Consider the following 23,165-nt stretch of genomic DNA (forward strand, 5'->3'; position numbering starts at 1 on the left):
CCTCCCAGCGTACATTGTTACGTCCCGCGGTACGCAGACACACAAAAACAGGTTTCGCTCGTAAAGGAAAAGGGTCTGTGGTCAAAGCATAGGAGCATAAGGCGAACTTCTCTGCCAGCCGTACATACGGGAGAGGTTCGAAGAGAGCATAATGTGATACAGCGGCTTGTCTGTGCAAATTTCTCGCACACTGCGCGGGATCTTTCGATCCCTTTGCTGAGTGTGTGTTTGTCGTGTGCTTGAGCGCAAAACACGATTGCCCACTACAATTAGTGTTAGACACTCGTGGAAACAACTGGAGACATTTCCCCGCATTTGCATTCTTCAAGATTTTGCAATCTTGATCCACAACAACCCATGTAAAGAGCTTTTCAATTAGCAGTGGGAACACAAGGCGCCTGTTGACTGAGTTTACACGCGCTGTTGGTCATCTTCTGATCCACCTTGATCGTCATCATCATCATCATCATCACCGTTGCCGTTGCTTTTGGCGCCTCATAGTCCCGCCCGCCCGGTAGCAGCGTTTGGGCCATAGACCCACAATTAGTTCGGTTGCGTAGCACGCATCTTCTTCTTCCATCCACATGCAGCTGAAGTGATTGTGGCCCTCTGCAAGAATAGTTCCCTCGTGTTGTTTGCGCGTGTGTTTGCTGATGAGCTTTATCAAAAGAATCGCACTCAACGTAGAACAACTTCGAGAAGCGAGAAGGAGAAACAACAACAACGGTATCCCCTTCTCTGAAGCTAAAAAGTGGTTGTGTTGTGCTGCTGTGAGAAGGAAATGCCGAAAATTGAACCACCGAAAAGGGTGCAGCATGTAGTCCCGGCGGGTGCAAACGTTTGCTGTGGGGCATTCTGGGGCACAGTGGTCATGGTAAGGTTTTGATTCAAAACATGAAGGTTAAAGTAGTTACTATAATGTAGGATTATATCATATTCTTTCAGCAAAAGTGTCAGAGAGCCACAACAATGACAACGAAACTAGAAAACTAATATTTTGATTAAATTTAGTGTAAGATTAGTCACAAGAAAAATTGAGAAATAACCAAAACTGGTGCTTTATTTTTAGTCAAAACATCAAAAAGTAGGTCAAAATGACATTTATAGTTTATTCTTTACATTATAATTGAAATATTCAAAATATGCCGAAAGCCAAGCCAAATATTTTAAGTTCATCACATGATATTGTACCCCTTTGAATACGCATTAACTAATACTCTTTCACTATTATTTCTAAGAGATAGCTTATTATTTCAATTAGTTTTCAATTGATTCTCATTTATTTTATTACATAAGTCTATTAATTAAATTCCCTTGAATTATCCTTGGTCAAATATTTACTAATGTTGCCTTTAAATTTTGTTTTGTATTTCATTTAAAGGATATAATCATCTTTTAAACCGTTTTTGTTTGTCTTTTAAACACGCTATTTAAGTTAAACCTACACAATGTTCAATATGTCTTTACAGGGTTTATCTAGCCAACTCAACACTGAAAGCTTCATTTCCAATTCGTAAAATCCCAATTCAACATTGTCAAATGTTTATCGAACGTATAGAAAGCAACAAATGACATATCATTCGAGTTTCCATTGTTATTGTTGAAATGCATTTTACGGGATTTAATTGTTCGCTTACGGTGTTGAGCTGGCTAGAGAAACCCTGTATGTTTAAGTGTATCCTGTAGTAATGCCAGCCCCCTACGGGACACCATCTTGCCCCGTTTTGCAACCCATTCCCAAATTTTATGACGTAAAGCGTTAGCGATCAACACGGGCAAACCGTGTGCTAAGAAGAAAACATAGAGGGAAAATTCACCTTCGATCGCGCAACAACCGCGTGCAAAGCAGAAAAGATGTAGAAGCGCATCTTTTTGCCATTTCCTCCACACACACAAAAAAAAACCCCTCCATTAGTGTAGCTGCTCTACCCCTTTCGGTTCGCATTCTTTTGCCAAACATCAAGCCAAAAGGTTGAACCGCGCTTACACACGGGCCACTATTTGATCCGATATCTGACGATGTACTACGTGTGTATCGGGATGGTTGGGATGCCCCGTGCTGTTCGGTTCATGGAACGGGAGAACCGCTCACCGAAACTACAGTTTCTGGTGCACTGTGGAGCACCAGAAATACCCGAAGGCCGCAAGCAAACCGGGAAATGACCGATTGCACACACCGCCGCCGCCTGCTTGGAGAAACGGTTTACCCGGTCCCAGCCTGTACTGATGGGGGGGATAAAGAAAACGGTACGGTATTGGAGTTTTGTGTGTGTGTTGTTGGCATTCTTCAAAGCATTCCCCGGCGAGCTTTGAGGCATCAGTATAGGTTACAGGTGGTGGGAACGAATCCAATTCACAGGTGTATACAATGTTGGGGAGTCATCCCAAAAAATGAAAGATGAGCTTTTGGAGCATATGATGTAGAGAAAAATTGAAAAAGTTTCTTGATAAGGATTTTGAAGATCAAATATATAATTCTGATACCACGCAAGGAACTTGTCCCGCCAATCACGTAATCATCGCAGCAGGCCTAATTTACTTACCGTTGTTAGTCGAAGAGCAATGTCCAGGCACCGGGTCCTTCCCGTTCACTACACATCCAAGTAGCGCGTAAGCGTGAATAACACCCAGACACACACTAGGAGCTTGACACTTTAATTCCTGCCAGAAACAACAACAAAAAACACTCAGGAACCTTAGTAGCTTGCCGGACAAACTCAAACCCAAACTTTTATGTACACACGTACACCCACAAATACACACGCTATTACTATTTTCACACTTCCATTCGCAATTTCACGCACTCACTCACTCACACCTCTTTCGCTTCCTGTCGGAAATGGGGCAGGGAAAAGCAAAATCATAAAAAAAGGAAGCCGGATAGGTCTTCTTTCTTCCGCTCGCCATCATGCCCACCAAACACACGCACACCACGGCAACGAACAACTGGGAAGTGTTTCTTTCTGAATGTGTACCGCTCAGAGGCTATTCTGGGGAGTCGGCGGTTACTTGGATCGTTCTAGGTGGTCGCTGATTCTTCGAAGCCATATTTTCGGTCGGCCGGTTCAGTGGAACTTCTGTATTCATTCACGAAAATCCCGGTGTAGTTGTTGTGTTCCATTTCAGGTGCATCCAAACAACCGACCGGAGCAGGGATTACCTACGAACTTGCCCATTACTTGAGAGCGCGTAAATTGACCAGAAAAAATGTGTCCCAACTCTGTGCGGGCACGCTTCGGGTCACGGATTACGATTGATGAGGTGTGGATGGTTGGTCGATCGCTCAAGGCCAGAGGTTAAACAGATTTTTAAGCATTTGCTTGAAGGGCAAGTAGGTTTAGGGATAAGTCATGCCTACCAAGTAGCTCGGGTAATTCCGACATTGAAGTGTCTTCAATTACTCAACAACAAAACGCGACCAAATCGAAGCCTTATCGTCGTTAATCGTGTTTCGTGCTGCCCAATCGCAACGATTAGGGAAAATTCCTTTCCTCAAGAGAAATTCCTTCCACCGGCATGGAATGTACAAGCGATTGTGTGTGATGGCACAAACAAATTCCGCCTTCGGAGTGACACAGCGCGTACAAGCGCGATGAGCGCAGCAAAAATGTACAAAAAAAAGTTCGATCCAATTTTACCTTCGAATAAATCGCCACACACGAAATCGAAGCACCACGAAACCAACCAAAGTACATACAATCACACACACACTCCGTCCACTGCACCTTGGCAGGTTTGTACTATTTTCCTTTTGCTTTGGCTGTCCATTTTCGCGAAGGGAGGAAGCAGCGAGAGGGTTTTATCATACCCCCGCGTGTGTGCCGATCCGGGAAATGCGCAGCTCCTCCACGCGAAAACGCAAACCGTTAATTTCGGAACGCAGCACATACAACGTGCGCACACACACACACACACCCGGTACGGGGGGCATTCCATCAGGCACAGGGAGCATACGATTGAACGGTTAAAGCTTCATTTTGTTTTTAATCAAAAATATTAGACACTTTATGTTGCATTACCTATTTTAAATGACTTTTTTTTTATTAATTCACAACACAGACACTTCCAAAAAAAACCAAAAAATACAACTAGAATGTTCAACCGACAACAAAACCGGCCACCATCCTCTACCAGCACGCACTTCCTTTTCCACAAAAGACACGCAAACGAGACGCACGTTTCAGCGTTCACCACCGACGGCGGAACGTATGCTTGCTGCACCGCTGGCTGGGAAATACTGAGCGGCGAGAGCCCGATCGTGGTTCGGTTGGAGTTCGCGCGATGATGCTCGCGGTGTTCCCGGGGTCAGTGAGTGAGGTTTTGTGGTTTCGGTGGGGCAGAATGCTTTTCTCTTGGATCGCACAAAAAGAGAGAGGGAGAGAGAGAGAAAACAAGAGAGTGAGAGAGAAATTGCATCTGCATTTTTGGGAGAGAAAGAAAGAGGGAGAGAGAGGCGATTTTTAGTAGTTTCATGCTAATTCTTCAATTATATTTAAATTTTATTTAATAGCATAAAATGCATTTTCCAAAATGTTAAGGAATTCCACGTGAAGGAGGGACCTCGGATAAAGCATAGCATCGAAGGTGGATAAAGCATAAGTTTTCTGCTACAACTTTTTTTTAATGCAAAATATATGTCAAACAAAATCAAATAGGTAAATTGATAATTGATTAACTTGTTATCACTCTATTTTTTCTTATTTAAAATGTATTTAAAAACCAGCGCAGAAAAACTCAGTATGTGGTTAGCCTTCTTTTTTGTCCAATTAGAAAAGGTCGATACGTTTCTCAACTAATAAGATTCCGGTTAGTTTTCTTTCCTAACAAAAGAAATGAGAAAATTGGTCAATTGTTACACAACCCGTATAAATTGTTCTTTATCCAAATATTCGCCAAATGTGTGGAATTCCACCACTTACTATGTAGTGGAATTCCGGCTTGAACCAAGGACAAACTTGTAATGTAACAGCGTTTCATACTATCCTAAACACTTTTCGATAGAAAAAAAATCCATTTCAGGGCTCTTTTTTTACTATTTTTTGCTATTTCTGATTTCTTCTATTTCTGCTTCTGACATTTCTGAGTTTTGAGCGGTTTCAATTTATTGGCATAAATGCAATTTATACAGAACTTGAAGCAAATCGTACTGGTAGGATCTGTAAAATTTGGAAAACCCGGGCGTATCTTCGAATCCGCATAAGTCGAGAACCGCGTAACTCGGGAATAGACTGGATAATGGAATAATTAAAGAGAGTTTCGTATTGCACTACATGTAATGTAATTGGATATAAAGTGTGCAATAATAGAATTTGGAGTTTTTGTACGCGTGCAACAATGGAATTTTAACTAGAGTTAAAAATCAGTAGTTTTTTTTTGACATTTTTTATCATTTCTATCCCAAAAATAGAACATACAAACTATTTTTTTAAACAATAATGATGTATACTAAACACACAGATAACACAACTATTCTTGTTTTATCCATCTCAAACATATGAAATACCTTGGCTGTTCCCTTAAGTGAGCAATAATCGGCAAATTATCCTATAAATTATATTTTATAGAGTATCGGGATAACAGACATTCTTCATTCATCTTTAAGTATCTGCTTCATTGCTCTACGCAAAGCATTTCCACTTTATAGTAAGCATACTCAATCGTAAAGATTACCTATTTGATTATGTTTCATGTGCTTGCACATAATGGGATTAAAAAGCTAGTCATTGAAGTTTGAATTTACTTTATTTTTATCATTTTAAATCAATTCTCCGCTTCCCATCGCTTTGCACCATAGTGAGGCAAGAGCATAACACGAACCATCTGGTACGCTCGCGCGAGCATGGTACCGTTGCCATGCCGACCATGATCATCTATTGCGCTAGACTGCATGCTCTCGCCGATTGCCAGTGAGTTAGTAGGAGCGGTTAGGATGCTAATTTTCCTGCCACAAACAGGAGAAAAATACATACAGACTGTATCGGTATAAAGCGGAAAAATATGTATTTTTTTCTTCTAAAAACAACATACCGATCGAGTACGCATAAAATTCTGTTGAAATATTATCTTTGATTGTAGTAAAATGTTTAAAACTGTGTGGAAAAAAGCAAAAGTATAGCACTTGGAGTTTGCTTTTACCGAACGAATGACATCAACGGACGGTTGTCATGCGTGGCGATTTTTTTTTCTTCTGCATCTTTGTTACGTGCCACGAATGCCACCGGGAATGGGTTGCGCCGTAAATATCCTGCAAGCAGATACGATTTTCTAAACAAACCTGCATCGTTCTGTTATTGCACCAAGCAAAGACTCCACAGTACAACACGAGATCAAGCTCGTCCGACGCAGACTGCGAACAGAAGAACGAACGCAGTAACGGCGCATACCGGACAATACAGTATCGAAATACTCGCAGCTTAGATATACGCATAGGTGTGGATTGAACGATTCAGATCGGTACAAACTATATCTATTTGAACAGATCGAAAAGTCGGAACAAACACTGAGTACAACATATCAATCAACTAGCCACTACACCTGGGATGTTCAATGGAGCTTAGATGAACAATGTTACAAAAGAGAGTTGACCCCACAGATGTGATACACGCTGTTTCCGTAAATACGAATGAATCATCGAAAACAGTATAAACTAATTTTTCTGTATTTTCTTTTTTTAATTCTTTCATTCTTAGTTCTAAAATTCTTCATTTCGCATTACCAAGTGGTAGTTTATCACATGCACAATTTCAATAAAAAGGCACTTGCTTTGAGCTTTACTCTATCATGGGCGATGGAAAATAATTGACCTTTTGTACTGCTTCATTACTGTAATCCATACACAGCTTGCCATACGACGGAGTTTTGAAAATAACTTTAATTGATTTTACGTTTGGCACTCGTTTTGCAAAAACTCCCTTGATCGTAGAGGGATCGAAATCTTCACAACAATACAATACTAATCGCTTAAGCTGCTTCAAGAATGGCACAGCCAGTACACTTTCCTTCTGGTCAACGTTCTCTAGGACAAGCGTTTCCAGCGTTGAGATCTGGGAGAATTTAGTCAAGAGATGATCATTAATAAGATGTAAATCAACCCATAAGAACCGCAAATGCTTCAAACTTTTATCAATATCGTCAATCACTGGTGATGACCTAATCAACCTCCATCTGAAGCTAGTCTTTCCCATCGGATGAAGTTTAGGCATCCTCTCGTAGTCGTACTTCAACCAGCCTAGTAACAGCTTTTCAAGCTTGGGCAAACAGACGGAAGCAAACGACATTGCGTGGCTCCCAGCGATGTCCCAAATACCAAAGTCACGCAGATTGGGCAGTTTCTCTAGATGGCGCAACGCGTTCGGGTCGTCCATTTTCAAGATGTGAAGCATCAGGCTTTCCAGGTGGACAAACGACTCGCAGATAATGCGCAGCAGCCTCTCCGATACAATAAAGTCATCAAAGTATAACCTTTTAATTTGAGGCATCAGCTTACAAAACTGTTCCATGCCCGTAGACAGGTCTACAACCTTGTTCTCTTGTTCACGGAACGAGAGACCACCACGAATGCAGAGCTCTTGTAGCTGCTTCATACTCCAGCAAGGTTCTTCTCCTTGATGCAGTAAATATTGCTTGTATTCGTTATGCAACGGAAACTCCAACTCCAGCGACCGCAGATTAGGACAATCAATTACACCGGACCAAACGCCATGGACCTTCAACTTATCCAGTGTGGCGTTCTTCAGTTTCAACTGGCTGAACAGTGGCCAGTCTTTGGTGCATCTCATCAAGCTAAGGTCCAGCTCTTGCAGATGGTCCATCTTTGCCACCGCATCCGATAGCTCTACGGTAAATTTCTCCGGATACACACGCATTCCGAGCTTCAGTACGACCAACTGCTGCAACCAGCGCGGCTTGAACAACTCACTAAGTACTGTGGCAACTTCATCGTCTACGGGCATCAAGGCATTAGCACCGAAAAACAAATGAAGATGCACTTTGTGATACGGCCGTTGAGTGTGCTTCAACATACTGGCCGCGTCTTTACATACACGACTTGTAAAGAAGTGCAGACCAAAACGCAAGGTCTCGTAATTGCACAGCGCGAATCGTTTGGTGCAATAGTTTGAGTAGATTTGCTCCCAACGACGACATGCGAGGGATGCCGATTTTCGTGATTCATGGTCCAGATAGTCGAAGATATTGTACATAATCTACGAATAGAAGTGAAGTGGTGAAATCACCATTACACGAGAAGAATGGGTTTGATGAATTGGCTTAAACACTGGCACCAGCTGCCTACCTCTGGTGGTAGCCTTTCGATAAGGCATTTGAAAGTAGGCGAATCAGTTTTACGTGTTTCAAGGTTCATCCTAAGGAACGACTTAGTTGAATAGAATGTTGAGTAGAGCTGATAATTATTTCACTATGCCGTATCGGCTGGATTTCCTGAAATACTTTACGCGGTGCTCCGTGTGATTGTTTGATTTTAAATAAACAGCTGTCAAAATGTTGCGCTGTTTACAGGGTATCTTTCACTTGCAACAACAGAGCCAGAGTGTCTTTTCTTCGCTATGAGCGGTTTCGGGCTTGCTTTGTCCACTGCCCAAGCACAAATAAACATCATTATTATTTTTCATGAAAGTGCCCAAGTGCCACAAATCCACTAAACGACCACTAAACGGCTTCTAAACGACTCAAGTTCTCTACCTAAACGGAATATAGAAAGACTTCGTTTAGCAGACGGCAAACGACTCATGCATTCTAAAAATAGCGAAAAAGATGGTGGCGCACTCTGTTGGTGGGATACCCCAACCAGTTGAGCTTCATTCGCTTGGAGGAGAGTTTTCTCATTTCCTCTGTACTGTTGTATGGTTTCGCATTGAAGTTATGCATCGCTAGAACTAGAACGGCGATACGCTTGTTTAAATACTTAACTCCAACAGAAACCACCAGTACTGAAGCAAGTGAGATTCGAATAATGGTCGTTGGTGTTGATACCCACGTATCTGACCACACGACCATTGATATAGATTTTTGCTCGGCAAGTTAGAAGGCTATATAGGTCATGATTAGATAAAAGTTGTCGAAACACATTGCAAGAAAAGGATAGCAATATAATGATGAGTTGTAATACGCCATCTATTGATCAAAGCAATGAAGCTGTGGAGCTTTCATTTTTTTACTATGGATATTCAATTTTCCAGTCGTTTAAGCTTAATCTGTGGCGCTTGGGTGATGTTATTCTGGTTGATAAACTATCATAATATGTCACACTATTTTTTATTTGCCGGTTCAAAGCTCTTTTTAATAGATATTCGTAAAAATGCAAACATTGCTTTTGCTCCTATTTTCGGCAGTTTGTTCCTATTTTCAGCAGCGCGAATACGGGTCAGAACATGTTATTATCAATGTAAATATGCACAAAAAAAGGTTTAAAGCAATTTTACACTCTTACAGGCGGTCCCCGAGATACACGGTTAATGGGGACCGAAAACGGCCGCAAAATACCGCGTATCTCGAATATCCGCGTAAGTCGAATCTCGTGATTTCCAGCTAAAATATCACAAATTTTCGTGTAATTTTGCAAGTAGGGGGCGGTTTTAGTCATTTTATGAATTATTTGATATGATCCTGACTGAATATAACAGTTTTAAACATTTTTAAAAAGTTTTTAACATTGGATCGAAACGGAAATTATTTGGCAATTTACAATTGATGTGTCAAAACAGTACAATTTTCTCAAAGAACTGTCAAATTTAGAAAACCGTGTATCTCCGAATCCGCGTATAAGAGGTACCGTGTATCTCGGGGACCGCCTGTACTTTCCTAATACAGGCGGTCCCCGAGATACACGGTTAATGGGGACCGAAAACGGCCACAAAATACAGCGTATCTCGAATTTCCGCGTAAGTCGAATCTCGTGGTTTCCAGCTAAAATATCAGTAATGTTCGTGTAATTTTGCAAGTAGGGGGAGGTTATAGTTACTTTATGAATTAGTTGATATGATTCTTACTGAATATAACAGTTTTAAACCATTTGAAATAGTTTTTAACATTCGATCAAAACGGAAATTATTTGGAAATTTAAAATTGATGTGTCAAATCAGTACAATTTGCTCAAAGAATTGTCAAATTTTGAAAACCGCGTATCTCCGAATCCGCGTATAAGAGGTACCGTGTATCTCGGGGACCGCCTGTACTGATGTTAAAAAGCACTTTAATTAATAATTTTATGTTGCTTATTTTGGCCTGTTTTGACAGCCATTTTGATGCGACGTTTAAACAGAGCAGCCATTGACAGTTTGATGGTTATAGCGTACGGTGCGAATTGGCTTACAAATATTTATTTTTCTCTTAAGTTAGTGCATTGTTTGTCGTAAAATTGGTGATATTTGGCACAAGAAAGGTCATATTATGTGTCGATATACGCATTGTAGTGTTCTGATCAATTTTTAAAGAAATATTCAGCCAAATCCAAGGTGTGTTATTGTTCCGAGTTTCGGCAGGAGCCCACAACATTGAGCTGTCAAAAATGAACATTTACTGTGTACCTATTTTCGGCAGCATTTAAAGTGAAAAATAACTTGTTTATCGTGATTTTAAAATTCCGAACAAGTTAGAATAAATTAAATCAGCATAAAATATTTAATATACACCACTTTTTCATTGTTTTACTGTTCTGATTCTCTTAATCACAAAACCTGCCGAACCATTGGCTGACAGCAAAGCTGCCGAAAAAAAGCACAATTTATTTGATATTTTGAAAAATACGTAATGAAATGGTGTGAAACTTCGTATCTGAATATCAAATAATTACACTTTCACTACAAAATTGTATTTTGTGAAATTTTTTACCGCATTTGTGCAGAATTTCACGTTTTTAGCTACCCTGCCGAAAATAGGTACACTGCCGAAAACTGGTACAGTTACCCTATCCATAGAAAAAAATGAAAGCTTCACAGCTTCATTGGTTTGATCAATAGATGGCGTATTAAAACTGATTGTTATATTGCTATCCTTTTCTTGCAATGTGTTCCCAAGCGCCACAGATTAAGCTTAAACGACTGGAAAATTGAATATCCATAGAAAAAAAATGAAAGCTCCACAGCTTCATTGGTTTGATCAATAGATGGCGTATTAAAACTGATTGTTATATTGCTATCCTTTTCTTGCAATGTGTTTCGACAAGTTTCAATTTATCATGACCTATATAGCCTTCTAACTTTCTGAGCAAAAATCTATATGAATGGTCGTGTGGTCAGATACACGGGTATCAATACCAACGACCATTACTCAAATCTCACTTGCTTCAGTGCTGGTGGTTTCTGTTGGAGTTTAGTATTTAAACAATCGTATCGCCGTTCTAGTTCTAGCGATGCATAACTTCAATGCGAAACCATACAACAGTACAGAGGAAATGAGAAAGCTCTCCTTCAAGCGATGAAGCTCAACTGGTTGGGGTATCCCACCAACAGAGAGCGCCACCAGCTTTTTCGCTATTTTTAGAATGCATGAGTCGTTTGCCGTCTGCTAAACGAAGTCTTTCTATATTTGTTGCTTGGGTAGCGAAGGGAAAAGCTACGCCTCCCAATTCTTTCAAGTAATGAAATATACGTGCTAAACATTTTAACACATTTTGACAGCTTCGTGTTTTTTTTCTCGAACTGAAGACTTTCCGCAGTATTTCAAGGTGTAGCGGCCGATGGCGTTGTGAGCAAGCATCTTAAGCCATTTTTCTTACTATTCCGAAGCCCAACTCGCCTTAACACCGTTTAAATTAGTGAAATGGATACATCTTTATCGTACTGCCCGTTGGATGGGCTTCCAATTGAGGTAAGTAATGTGCTGCTGGTAAATCACTCTCGCATCGGCGATGTCAGCATGAGAGCTCACCGATACTGTCCATTCCGCAGATTGTAGAGATGATATTCGACCGTCTGGATCTAGAGTCGCTTAAATCGCTGTCTCTCACATGCCATCGATGGGAGCGTCTCTTTTTCCAGTACTGTTCGCGCCGGTTTGTGCTGCGCATCGATGAAAAGATAACCCTAGACGTGGACGCTTTTATGAATTACGAAGATCGGCGAATGGAGAAATATTTGCTTTGCGAAGAGAAAATGAAAGTAGCGGTCATAATGCTGGAGCAAACGCAACGTGTCTACCGTACGGTTCATATCGACTTCCATCTGGAGCTAGCCACGGTCATCTACAAGTTAAAAATTCTGAACAGATTGTTCAAACCGCACCTGCTGCAGCAACTGACCGTCCTGAAGCTTGACATGGGCAATGATCCGGTGATGCATGCTAGCGATATATCGCGTGCGGTGCAAAAGATGGAAAATCTCCAAGAGCTGTACATAGCGTTCAACGTAAGAACACCACACACTACGGAATGCTACACGATGCATCTGGTAAACCCTACGCTGCAGAAGCTGGTGATCAAAGGCATTACGCCGTACGTGGTTGATTGCGCCAACTTGTGGAAGCTGGATGTTGCGGAATCGCTGCACGTGGAGAGCATCATCGGTGGAAAGTTGCAGCGAGATGTAGATTTTACTGGGCATGAATGCTACTGGAAGATCGATCAGCTGACCGAACTCTCAATAGTGAATGATTTGAAGTTCAACTTGACAACACGCTCCTCCATCTTGCGATTCTACCGGCAGCTGTCCAATGTGACAAGGCTATATCTGTACGGGCACACCTTAACGCAGGAGACGCTGCAAGTTATCTGCGAGTCGTGCGTGCAGCTCGAAGAATTCACCATAGGCAACTTGCAGATGGATGATCCAAACGCATTGCACTACCTGTCCAACCTGCCCAACCTGAGACAGTTTGGCATATGGAAGATCCTCAACGGTAACCCACTATCGTTCGCGTCCGTTAAGCTGCCCAAGCTGGAGAAGCTTCTGCTCGGTTGTATGGCCATCGATTGGCCATCGCTCACCTCCGTGCGATCGATCAGCTGGCTGAAGATCAAACCGGGACCGGTTATAGATGCGCCCATCTGTCGCGCACTCAGTGGCACTTTTGCCCACCTGCGCTTCCTGTGGATCGATGTGCATACCACCCGCGTAGCGCGAGAACTACTGGCCCAGCTGCCGCAGATGCATTGGCTGGAGACGCTCGTGCTGGAGAACATTGTTCACCTACGGACCCTCAAAACGTTGCCAGCCTTGCCCCAGCTAGAGCGGCTTATTATTTATCGCTGCAGTAAGAAGGTGTACGAGCGGTACTACAACAACGAGGTGCTTGCGAAACTAGTGCGCGACATTCGGTGGATTAGAGCGGGTCAGAAAATTGTGGAAGAGCGTGGAATTAAAGACAGCTTTGAATGTTAGTTGGCGGGATCGCGTCATCTGGATTACGGAGGTAACGTGAAATACTGAGGTTACGCTAGATAATTATTTCTTAATGACAAATTATGTGAATTTGAAATAGAAAGATTTGTTGAACTATGATGGTGTTAAAAACACGAAAAATATAGCAATTTTCAATTTAATGTTAATACTTTGACCTACCATCGTGTCTTGGCGTCCGGTGCCGCTCCGTTTGTGATTTTGAAGTCTTCAAATTAAATCTACCGCGTCTTTGACGTAATTTGCTATTCATTTTCAGTTGAGCCTCTGGCTTTCCAGAATGGTTTTCCAGATCTTTGGGTAGAAACTCGGTAGCAGCGTATATATGATCCGGAAGTTGTTCCTAAAAGGTCGAAGCTCCATATGTCGGCGAAGAAATGATTTAGCGTTGTAATAGTTACATAAAATTATTATTTACAATTTTTATTATCTTTCTCCCGTTATGGACGAACAAAAAACGCACCAACCAGTTTTGCTTCTTAATTGCCTGACTTTCCACACGAGGAAAACTCTGTTATTAGGTATATTATAAATCTTTTTAGCATTCGGCAAGTGAAATATTCACTCAGCTCGGCCGCATGAGTTGAAAAACGGCTCTCCGCATGCATTTACACCATTGTTTTGTTTACATGGGATTTGCGCCCTTTCGCCCAGTACGACGAATTTTGACATTTACGACGTTTTGCATGTTTGACAGTTGAGTGTCGGCCCTTCATGGTTGTTTGTAAATTTAAAAAAAAATCTATATTACACATATTTATATAGACAATTTAAAACAATTTTTTAAAAGTCCATTTCAGCGTAGATGAAAAATACAAAACATCCGCTCCATCCAGCACAGATGACTCAGGGCCTGGCCAGGGATGCTCAACCGCTGCCCTGCTGTCAAAAGTAGTGGTGGGAGCTCGCAATCGGACCTACCCGATTCCGATTCCCTGTTCGGAATCAATTCCGGATCCGATTCCAGAAGTTAACTCCGGAGTCGTCTCTGGAATCGTTTTCAGGTTCGGAAGCGGCTACGAAATCAGAATCAGCTCCGGAATCAGCTCCGGAATCGGAATTGGCCTCCAAATCCGGAGCCGATTTCGGAAAACGATTTCGCACCTACTTTCCGGAATCGATTCCAGAAAGCTTGCCGGAATCGATTCCGACGTAAACTTCATTTTTCCCATCACTAGTCAAAAGCCCTTTGTCTCTCTCTTTCTCTCCCAGCTGTTGTGTTTTCTGTGCCCGAGCGCTGTCAACGAGCTGACCTCGAGCAGGGGCTGCAGTTTCCTTTATTTTGCGTAGTTCGTCAGCCGACCAAACACAAGCAGAGCGACAGTTTTCTTGTGCTTTGTGCTTGCACTCCGTTTTCGCTGTTGGTGTTCCTGGCCACAGTTCCTCTGGAAAGGCAGAAAAGGGCAGGAGCGCGCCTCTGTTGGACACCGTTCGTCCAAGTAGAGGACGCAACCGCACGCACACCCGACGGGAGTGAGGTAAGTTATGTTGTGTCTTAGTGGTGGTGGTGGAAGGGTGCGCCGCGATCAAATCGAGCGAGACAACGGGCAGCGGATCGACAGGAGAATCGGGAGCAGCACCCGTAGGGCTTCCCATTCCAATCGTCAGCTTCGGCTCTGCGGGTTGATGGGGGCAAATATTCATCCTTTTTTGTTTGTCGAATGTGTCGAAAGAAGGAGCCGCTTTTTTCTGTTTCCATACACACCAACATTGTAACCTTTCGTACAATTCACCCCGAATTTTGTGTGTGTGTGTAGGCCTGTGTGTGCGCTCGTTTGCTGCTTTTTGATAAGCATCATAATCCATCCGTGCACGGGAAGAGAGAGCATTAGTCACCAGCGGCCAGCGGCGCATCTGTGTGTTCGTTTCCGTCCGATGAGGATGGAATGTGTCGCCGTGGAACGCGCGTGTTATCTCTCACTTTAACCCAATCTGTTCTTCACTTTCGATTCTGCTCTCGCCTTCAACACACGCACGCACTCTGCCGGACGCATACGGACGCACGGGAGAAGGTGGAGCAGGAACAGGCAGCCTTACGTACGGTGCCGGAAGAATCGTCCCCCCAGGTTTCAGTGCGCTTTTTGAGAGCGTGGTGCTGGTGGTCTAGCTAGCAACTCACTGCAGAAAGTTCCCCTCTTTTCTTCATCGAAACACAGTGCACCGGGAGTGTCCCCGGAGACAGCCAGCAAGTCAGCCATGTCAAGGGAAGGTCTCGGACTGCCACGAGGAATCGGTCAACGAGATTACGGTGCGATGAGCAGTACGGCGTCGGCGGCAGCGACCGGCAGCGGCTCGGACGGGAACTTTGGCGGGTTCAGCCCGACCGAGTTCATCTCGCTGAGCGAATCGATTGCGGCGAACACGATCTTCGTGAAGCAGAGCTGGCAGTTTCTGGAGAAGGCTAACCGGACGATCGGCACGGCCAAGGACAATCAGTCGCTGCGGGATAAGATGTAAGCCTGTCTGCCCCCGTCCAGGTTAAAATGATGGAGAAATTTAACCGTTCGTTTCGTTCGTTCCAGCAATGACATTCAAACGGGCACGAATCAGCGGATAGGCACCACCACCAAGGACCTGCAGCGGTTGACGGTGGTCGTGCGGGGCGGCGACAAGCAGCAGAAGCTCCAGGTCGAGAAGCTCACCTCCGACTTCAAGCAGGTGGTGGAGTTTTACTCCAAAAGCCAGCAGGTGAGTTTTACACATTATTTGCCAATGCCACGACGGTTGTCGGAATATCGGGGAAAAAATGAAAATGATTACTGACAAACGCCCGCCTTTTTTTCCTTTTTTGTCCCCCAGAGTATAGCGGCCAAGATGAAGCAGGTGTTCCTGGTGAACGCTTCCCAGGCGGACGATCTGGCGAACGACGCCGGCATACCGGGCACGGCCGAACAGCAGCAGGAGCTGCAGCGGCAGCGGCAGCTGCAACAGAGCCTCCAGTTCGAGCAGGACATGCTGCTCGAGCGGGAGCAGCGCTTCCGGGAGATTGAGGCGAACGTGCTGGACGTGAACCATATCATGAAGGAGCTAAGCAACATCACCTCCCAGCAGAGCGAAGTGATTGGTAGGGTGCACGGCGTGAGGGCGCAGTGTGTTATTGTTCCTTTTTTTACTAAAATCCTTCTTTTTACACTTTTGCTACTGTAGACACAATCGAAAACTCAATCGGCCGAACGGTGGACAACGTGGAGAGCGGTGCGGAGGAGCTGGTCAAGGCGGCCGAGTACCAGAACCGGTACCGGCGCAAGGTGCTGATCCTGCTGATCGTCGCTGTGATATTGGGTCTCGTGGTGACCGGCATTATTGTGTCGAAGCTGAAAAGCTAAGAATGCTGCAAAACGCTTTCCTTTTTAGTTTGTTTTGTTTGTTTGGGAGGGATATTGTGGGATTTCGTAACGGGGGCTCGTCCTCCGGGCTACCCGAGGATATTATGGTCGAGCGATGGCGTATCCTTTTTCTTTGTTTGTTTTGACATATCTTTTAATGTGTATTTCTCGCGTGCGACGTTGTGTTTATTCAGTTTTGAAAGTTAACTTATAAAGAGAAGAAAAAAGGTCGTCGCAACAGGTTAGAGGCAGAAGTATACCGCGTTAGCGAATCACGTAGCAAACACAAATACACACACACATTATTAATGCTGTCTACTACCGGCAGTATGTGGCTTAAAGGAGGAACTTTTAGGTAGGCCTGTTGGTTGGTTTCGATGCGTAAGACATACATGTAATCATCTCCCTTTTAGTAATGCTGTCTAGAATCCGGTACGCTGCTCGAATCTCGCCCGCGGTCCACGGCACTGCACACGAGCGTTTGCTATTTGGACGTGCTTTTATCGTGTATCGTGCATGATATCGATATTTATCCGTTTATCTTATTCAATCTAATCGAACCGTGTCGGTAAAGGGAGCAGTGTGAAGGGAGGAGTCGAATAACGTACACCTTTTATGCGCTAATGTACGGAAGCGTAGTAGAGAAATAAACCTTCCTACCTTACCTTATCTTAGCTAAACGGTGTGGTCAGTTTTCGTGATAATGTTTATATATTTAAACCATTAATCGGTAACTTTTACTTTAGAAATTTGAAACACATTTCCAGCGTGCAAACAATTATTAGTCAAATAATCGTATACAGTGATTCCCAGTGTCGATTGTATCGTTTAGTACTGGGAAGCTTACCTGCTAGCTCAACAAATCACGCAATTTAATGTATGCGGTTAACTTATGATATCGAAAAGCATTTTTACAATTTTTTTGAATGAGTTCAGTACCTGTCTTACGATTGAATTATTACAGGGTTTTCCAAATCACTTTCGAATGTATACATCATTAATTCACCACCTCCTCCAAGATGTTTTTCAACAGATATCAAATGGTGTATTTGCTTCATAATAAAATTTCAGTTCGTCCACATGATATTCAACACATCACAAAGAGCTGTCAAACTCTATCCAGCTTGAGATGTTTTGAAAATCATATGGAAGAACTGAAACATTATTGTGATGCAAATGCAATATTTGACAGTTTGCTGAAAAACATCTCGCAAGTGTTGTGAGATGTTGTTGACATTGGAAATTGACTGGGAAAACACTGTAAGAATTGATCAGGCCGTTGTATCACAATAATTTAGAAAAAAACACAGACTTTCCCCGAGATACTCTATTACCGGGTTTTCCACATCACTTTCGATTGTGCACATAATTATTCACCGCCTCCAAGATGTTTTTCAACAGCTGTCAAGTGGTGTAATTGCCTCATAATGAAATTTCAGTTTTTACACATGATTTTCAACACATCACAAAGCACTGTCAAACTCAGTCCAGCTTGAGGCGTGTTGAAAATCATGCTGGGGAAATTAAAAATTATTGTTAGGAAATTAAACATCATTAAAAAAAATGAAACATCAGGGTTGGAATGTGGAATAACTTTGCGAAAAACAAATGTTTACCTTAAAAAGTGACTTGGAAAATCCTGCAACCTCCCTGGATGGATGGAAGACAGACGCCTAAAGCTTGTTGAACAAATTTGAATAACTACTTTTCTAGACATGGCAGCACATGAACATGACAAATGTTCATTGTGGAAAAAGGTACAATCTATATTGTAACGAACTTTGAATTGTCACCCACCACATATTGGACACTTCTTTACCTCACCGTAAGGGAAGTATGTACCGATGGTTGTATTGGCGCAACTCCCACTTGCTATGGTGATCGGTAGGCAAAAGATAACCGAAAGCGGTCCTCGATTTGAAAAATTGATACGGTTGCGTAAAGACGTTGTCATGTAACGGTTTGCTGGAACCGATTTCGACCCGCCGGGCGTTTGGTACCAGCTGGGCAATCACTTCTGCTGTGATCGTGTAATCTTCCTCGAATTCATATGCGCTCGCTGTGAACACAACTAGCCGCGTGAGGCCGGCCAGTGGTGGTATTGCTTTCAAAAACTGTAGCTGGTAGACGTTTTGCAGCACGAGCGTTTGCAGGGCAGGCAGCGTGGGCAGCACGGCGAGTATTTCCTCCCTGGTCGGCGTATCCATGGCGTAGCAAAAATCAATCCACAGACAGTGTAGCTGTTTTAGCGGTCCAGCGAGTGCATCGCACAACTGTCGAACCCCCTCCGCATACGGTTTGATCTTAAGCCACTGGAGTGATTGAACGTTTGGCAGCTTTTGCCAGTCGATTACCACCCTGCCTAGCAGCAGCCGTTCCAGGCTGGGCAGACACACGACGGTAGCCAACGGTATGGGTTTGAAGCTGTGCGAAATGGCCAACTGTCGCAGGCGGGTCAGGTTCGCTAGGACGCGCAGCGAGCTCGGATCGACCAGGTGCAGGCTGGCGATGGACAGATCCTCCAGCAGCACGCACGATTCGCCGATGGCCTGAAATATCCGCTCCGATATGTACCCGGTGTTACAGTGCAGTCGTTTCAGCTGTGTCAGCTGGCGAAAGAAGTGCACCTTGTAACCGGGCCGGTTTTCCATGTCGAGCGCCATGCAAAGCTCTTCCACAATCACGAGCTCCTCCAGCTGGTTCAGCTTCCAGTGCGGCTCCCGGCCACCGTGCTGTGCGTACTGCTTGCCGACGATTGTTTCCACATCCAGCGAGGCGGTAGCTTCCAGCAGCCGCAGATTGGGACAATCGATCACACCCGGCCAAACGTGGCCCAGCACTAGCTTGTGCAGCGAACGGTTAGCAAGCCGCAGCTCGCTAAACTGCAGCGGGCTGAAACAGTCCACCGTTGAGCGGATCGTTAGCTCCTGCAGGCGGTCCATGTGGGCCACCGCACCCGACAGCTGTGCGGCGAAGGTGAGCGAATCCGGGGCCAGATCGAGCCTCAGCACAACCAGCTGCTGCAGCAGCCGGGGTTCCAGCAGCTGGCCGAGTGCGGCCTGCATGTTCTTGTTGCCGCGAGGCTTTGCTACGTGCAGTTGCAGCGAGCGGTAGGTGCGTTTCGTGCGCAGCAGCATTTTAGCAGCTTTCTTCAGATGCTCCACGATGGGAACGTGCGGACGTTTGGCAATGTATAGTATACACCGGCGGGGGCAGTACTCTGCAAACAACTGCTCCGAGCGGTGGCACGTTAGTGAGACTGATTTTAACGACGGCAGATCAAGATAGTCGAAAATTTTAAATACAAGCTGAAACGCGAATGGAGATTAGTGGGAACCAGTCGCTGGGTCGATGTTGGCAGTTTGCTTACACATTACTCACCTCTGGTGGCAGCCTGTGGATGGGGCATTCGGACGAAGAGGAAACCATTGTACCTGCCTGTTCCTTCGGCATTTGCATGGGCTGGGGCTCGTTTGCTAAGCTATGCTAAATATTCGGAGAGTTCAATCGAAATTGGCTTTCACAGTTCCTGTGATCAGCTGTTTGCCGTACCGGCCCCGGTTGTTTCAGCGATTGTGTTTGTTTACAAATCGGAAGCGAAGCCTGTCAAGAGTTGTTTCGTTTATAGCCTTGGGTTGGCTTGCTTGTAGAAAAAGGACAGAATGTCTGCGCTGACCACTTGTTGATCGGCAAAAACTGTTGCGGAGCAAAACAATCAAAATGTGTTTTGTTTGTGTAGCGGCACACTGCTGTTGTGAATTCTATCCTTTGAGGAAAAAGAGACTCGCCGCCGGAAATTAGCTTCTGCCGGCATGCGATCACAACAGACCAACTGTGATAAGGAAAATCCGATGTCAGTTAACAATTTTGAGATCGGAACAGTACGCGTTGGCGCTGCTAGCAACGTTAATAACGGACATCACGGCATCGATAGAGTGGACCACATCCATGGCAGCAGCGATTGGTGAGAAAAAGGTACAGACACCTGATACAGCCACAGAGCACCTACTCTGTCGCTGTGAAGAATTTTGCTAAGATTTGGAGGACGATATAATAGTCGAACTGGAGAACAGTCTGGAATTCATCAACGTTTGATTTAAGCGCAGAGTTCGAATCCTTCCGCTCTTGGTTTGAAGGTGAAGCAGAAGGATGTGGCCAAGCTGCAAGAGCTGGTGGGTGAAATCTTCCACCCAAACCTTTGTGTCGGAGGCCGACTCCAACCGATTCCGGGCGACTCCGGATAACTCCGAATACCAACAACTCCGGATGACTCCGGACGACTCCACACAACTCTCGACAACTCTGAACGATTTCGAATGATTCCGAACTCTGGATAATACTGAGCGGACCTACCTTCCGGAGTCGGTTCCGAAATTATCAGAGTCAGATTGGAGTTGACTCCGGGTTTTTAGCCAGCTTTACCCATCACAAATATGCATTTTCAAAGCCAAGTGGTCCGCGATTCTGAAAAGGCTGCAGATCACTGTTCTAAAGTATACTGTTGGTTTTGGCGAATAGCACCCTTGTCCAGTGCGGTCAAGAGTTTCGCGACCAATAATTTTGAGACCAGCTCGAGTCGAGTCGGAATCAGCTCCGGAATCGGAATCGACCTCGCCAATTGCTCGGGAAATGGAATCAGAATTGGCATCAGAATTGGAATAAGCTCTGGAATGAGAATCAGCTCTTGAATTAAAATAAGAAGTTTCAGAAGCGAGGTCAATCCGGGAATCTCCATGAAAATTGATCGGTTACTAGTAGATTTGGATTATTTCCGGCTATCCATACGTAGCATCATTGAACCCAAATGCCTATTCTTATGGAAATGCCGAAAGCGACTCCGATTTCCACGTCGATTGTGATTTCGTTGCCACTTCCACTTCGCAATCGATTCCAGCTAACTCGTAGCTAGCCCTAATCGATTCTTTTGGCGTACCCTTTTAATTTAAGTGGCACCTGGGGGTATAATTTCAAGAGAATATTGACCAGGAAGATTATGCGACCGTGAAATTTGTGACAAAGAATTTAACGGCCATTTGATTTGCGACCAAGCTGTTTGCGACTTAAAGGATCAGTTCCCTGGTAGTTGTGGTTTCAGAATTAGCTTCTCTAGTTGTATCCCTGTGATTTAAGTGGCCCCTGGAGATATAATTTTAAATAGATACTGAGCCTTGTGATATAATTTATAGACGGAAGAGACTTTCGGAAGTATGTTGCGTTAATAATCAATATATGAGACGTTATGGATTCGCTTTGTAAAAATAATGCAATCCCGCTTAGCTGTACACAAACAAAAGACGCTTCAATCTCCGAGGTGTTTAACTTTATATGTATATTTAAGTCGTAAGGTACGTAATAACTACTGTTTTTGCTTTGTTGAACGGTGTATGTTATGTTTGCTTCTCGATTGGGTATAACCTATCCTTTGCCTGTCGGGTAGTAGCTAACTAAGCAGTAGAATAGTACTGTACACGTGCGTAATAAATCGCTTACAATTATAGCAACACTCACCCACTCCTCCCCCCCCCCCCCCCCTGGGTATGTTAAGCTCCAAGGGGTCTAGTAACTTTGTGGTACGGTTGGAGCGACGGTGTGCAAGGGGGATGGGGATGGTTTTATTTAATTGTCCATGTCTCGGCGCATAACCCCGAACGGTGGATAAAATGGATACAAAAAGAGAGGTGCGCGTCTTACTTAGGGGACTTTCCGATGGCCGCAGACGGTCGATTCGCCTGTGCCGGGGCCCCGGTCGGTGTGGTAGGGCCCCCGTTACTACCGCCCGTGCCTGATGCGGCCGTGCTGTTGCGGCGCGCCTTGATGCGGGCCTGCAGCGTGGTCAGCAGGCCGGTCAGCACGTCGTGGTTGGGAATTTTCTTCGCAAACAGCAGCCGCTTCACCGAGTCGTCGTACGTCAGCAGGGCGACCATGTTCTGCAGCAGGAAACCCTGGCAGAATTCCATCAGCTTCTGTGCGTTGTAGACCTGGTGTGGTGGTAGAATACAATAGGCGTGAGTGAAGCTAGTCAAGCCGAAAAAGCCTCCGGGAGGCACTGGGGGAGATCGACCACCCTACCTTGGCATGTATGTACATGGCGACCACGTTGTCGATGTCGATCATCTCGGCACAGCGCGCTTCGGTGTAGCGCAAAAGCCCCTCCAGCTGGAAGAAGCTGGCCGCTGCCATCAGCTCCAGCACATCGCCGGCAGCGACATCGAGGGCGCTGCATCCACCGCTGTACAGGAACTGCATCACCAACTGCAAGTCAAATTTTAAAGAAAATTGGTTTAAGGAACGTGTGTTTTAAGCGAACGAGCAATGCTTGACCTACCTCGAATATGTGGTACCGGATGTCGTTGATCTGCACGGTCGGTGTGCCGGTGCCTTCGTTCAGCTTCGAGCTCAACATACTCTGCAGACGCGGAGATGCGGTGACGAGAACGATTTTGTGCCCGTAAAAGATGCGATTTTCCACTCTGTAAGAGGGCGAGAG

At 44.5% G+C, this 23,165-nt stretch overlaps 6 protein-coding genes across 15 annotated transcripts in view; 2 read left to right on the forward strand and 4 right to left on the reverse strand.

Moving 5' to 3' along the window:
* Positions 1-4,216, reverse strand: part of LOC1280916 (unconventional myosin IC) — a 28,713-nt gene extending 24,497 nt beyond the window's left edge. The window contains exons 1-2 of one of the 2 annotated variants that reach the window (XM_061655840.1): positions 4,020-4,216; positions 2,544-2,830 (exon numbers count right to left, since the gene is read on the reverse strand). The gene's annotated coding sequence lies outside the window, so the exon portion shown is untranslated. The remainder of the gene's footprint in view (positions 1-2,543; positions 2,831-4,019) is intronic. The other variant, XM_061655841.1, reaches the window with a different exon arrangement.
* Positions 1-13,501, forward strand: part of LOC133393011 (uncharacterized) — a 29,583-nt gene extending 16,082 nt beyond the window's left edge. Inside the window, exons 2-3 of the mRNA XM_061655844.1 lie at positions 11,664-11,826; positions 11,907-13,501. Of these exons, the coding sequence (XP_061511828.1) occupies positions 11,779-11,826; positions 11,907-13,334 (1,476 nt within the window). The 5' untranslated portion in view covers positions 11,664-11,778 and the 3' untranslated portion in view covers positions 13,335-13,501. The remainder of the gene's footprint in view (positions 1-11,663; positions 11,827-11,906) is intronic.
* On the reverse strand, positions 6,636-9,064 carry LOC133393010 (uncharacterized). Its single transcript, XM_061655843.1, has 2 exons — positions 8,294-9,064; positions 6,636-8,204 (listed from the first exon to the last, which is right to left on the reverse strand). The coding sequence occupies exons 1-2, from the start codon at positions 8,360-8,362 to the stop codon at positions 6,771-6,773; spliced, it is 1,503 nt and encodes a 500-aa protein (XP_061511827.1). The 5' UTR covers positions 8,363-9,064; the 3' UTR covers positions 6,636-6,770.
* Positions 13,502-14,571: 1,070 nt separating the features above from the next.
* LOC1280915 (syntaxin-12) lies at positions 14,572-17,352 on the forward strand. Of its 5 annotated transcripts, none has more exons than XM_061655849.1 (6): positions 14,577-14,830; positions 15,365-15,418; positions 15,509-15,805; positions 15,875-16,040; positions 16,152-16,416; positions 16,500-17,352. In XM_061655849.1, exons 3-6 carry the CDS (start codon positions 15,549-15,551, stop codon positions 16,676-16,678), a joined length of 867 nt encoding a protein of 288 aa, XP_061511833.1. In that variant the 5' UTR covers positions 14,577-14,830; positions 15,365-15,418; positions 15,509-15,548; the 3' UTR covers positions 16,679-17,352. The 5 variants fall into 5 exon arrangements, with proteins under 5 accessions (XP_061511830.1, XP_061511829.1, XP_061511833.1 ...); XM_061655850.1 differs by having other exon boundaries at positions 14,586-14,830; positions 15,110-15,418; XM_061655846.1 differs by lacking the exon at positions 15,365-15,418 and having other exon boundaries at positions 14,572-14,830.
* Positions 17,353-17,370: 18 nt separating this feature from the next.
* Positions 17,371-20,271, reverse strand: LOC133393009 (uncharacterized). Its single transcript, XM_061655842.1, has 2 exons — positions 20,060-20,271; positions 17,371-19,986 (listed from the first exon to the last, which is right to left on the reverse strand). The coding sequence occupies exons 1-2, from the start codon at positions 20,135-20,137 to the stop codon at positions 18,499-18,501; spliced, it is 1,566 nt and encodes a 521-aa protein (XP_061511826.1). The 5' UTR covers positions 20,138-20,271; the 3' UTR covers positions 17,371-18,498.
* Positions 20,272-21,983: 1,712 nt separating this feature from the next.
* The window catches only part of LOC1280914 (ankyrin repeat and BTB/POZ domain-containing protein 2), a 93,559-nt gene continuing 92,377 nt past the window's right edge, over positions 21,984-23,165 (reverse strand). For all 5 annotated transcript variants that reach the window (XM_061655832.1, XM_061655831.1, XM_061655830.1 and 2 more), the window contains 3 exons: positions 23,004-23,148; positions 22,748-22,930; positions 21,984-22,656 (listed from right to left, as the gene is read on the reverse strand). In XM_061655832.1, coding sequence (XP_061511816.1) covers positions 22,366-22,656; positions 22,748-22,930; positions 23,004-23,148 — 619 coding nt within the window. In that variant the 3' untranslated portion in view covers positions 21,984-22,365. The remainder of the gene's footprint in view (positions 22,657-22,747; positions 22,931-23,003; positions 23,149-23,165) is intronic.

Source organism: Anopheles gambiae, chromosome 3 (assembly GCF_943734735.2).
Source record: "Anopheles gambiae chromosome 3, idAnoGambNW_F1_1, whole genome shotgun sequence".
In the NCBI taxonomy this organism is placed as follows: domain Eukaryota; kingdom Metazoa; phylum Arthropoda; class Insecta; order Diptera; family Culicidae; genus Anopheles; species Anopheles gambiae.

Coding starts and splice junctions, on each gene's coding strand:
- LOC1280915 (XM_061655846.1), top strand. CDS start 15,549: ATGTCAAGGGAAGGTCTCGGACTGCCACGAGGAATCGGTCAACGAGAT. Junction 15,806..15,874: donor CAGTCGCTGCGGGATAAGAT/GTAAGCCTGTCT, acceptor CGTTCGTTCCAG/CAATGACATTCAAACGGGCA. Junction 16,041..16,151: donor TTTACTCCAAAAGCCAGCAG/GTGAGTTTTACA, acceptor TTTGTCCCCCAG/AGTATAGCGGCCAAGATGAA.
- LOC133393010 (XM_061655843.1), bottom strand. CDS start 8,362: ATGAACCTTGAAACACGTAAAACTGATTCGCCTACTTTCAAATGCCTT. Junction 8,205..8,293: donor TCGAAAGGCTACCACCAGAG/GTAGGCAGCTGG, acceptor TTCTATTCGTAG/ATTATGTACAATATCTTCGA.
- LOC133393009 (XM_061655842.1), bottom strand. CDS start 20,137: ATGCAAATGCCGAAGGAACAGGCAGGTACAATGGTTTCCTCTTCGTCC. Junction 19,987..20,059: donor TCCACAGGCTGCCACCAGAG/GTGAGTAATGTG, acceptor TTCGCGTTTCAG/CTTGTATTTAAAATTTTCGA.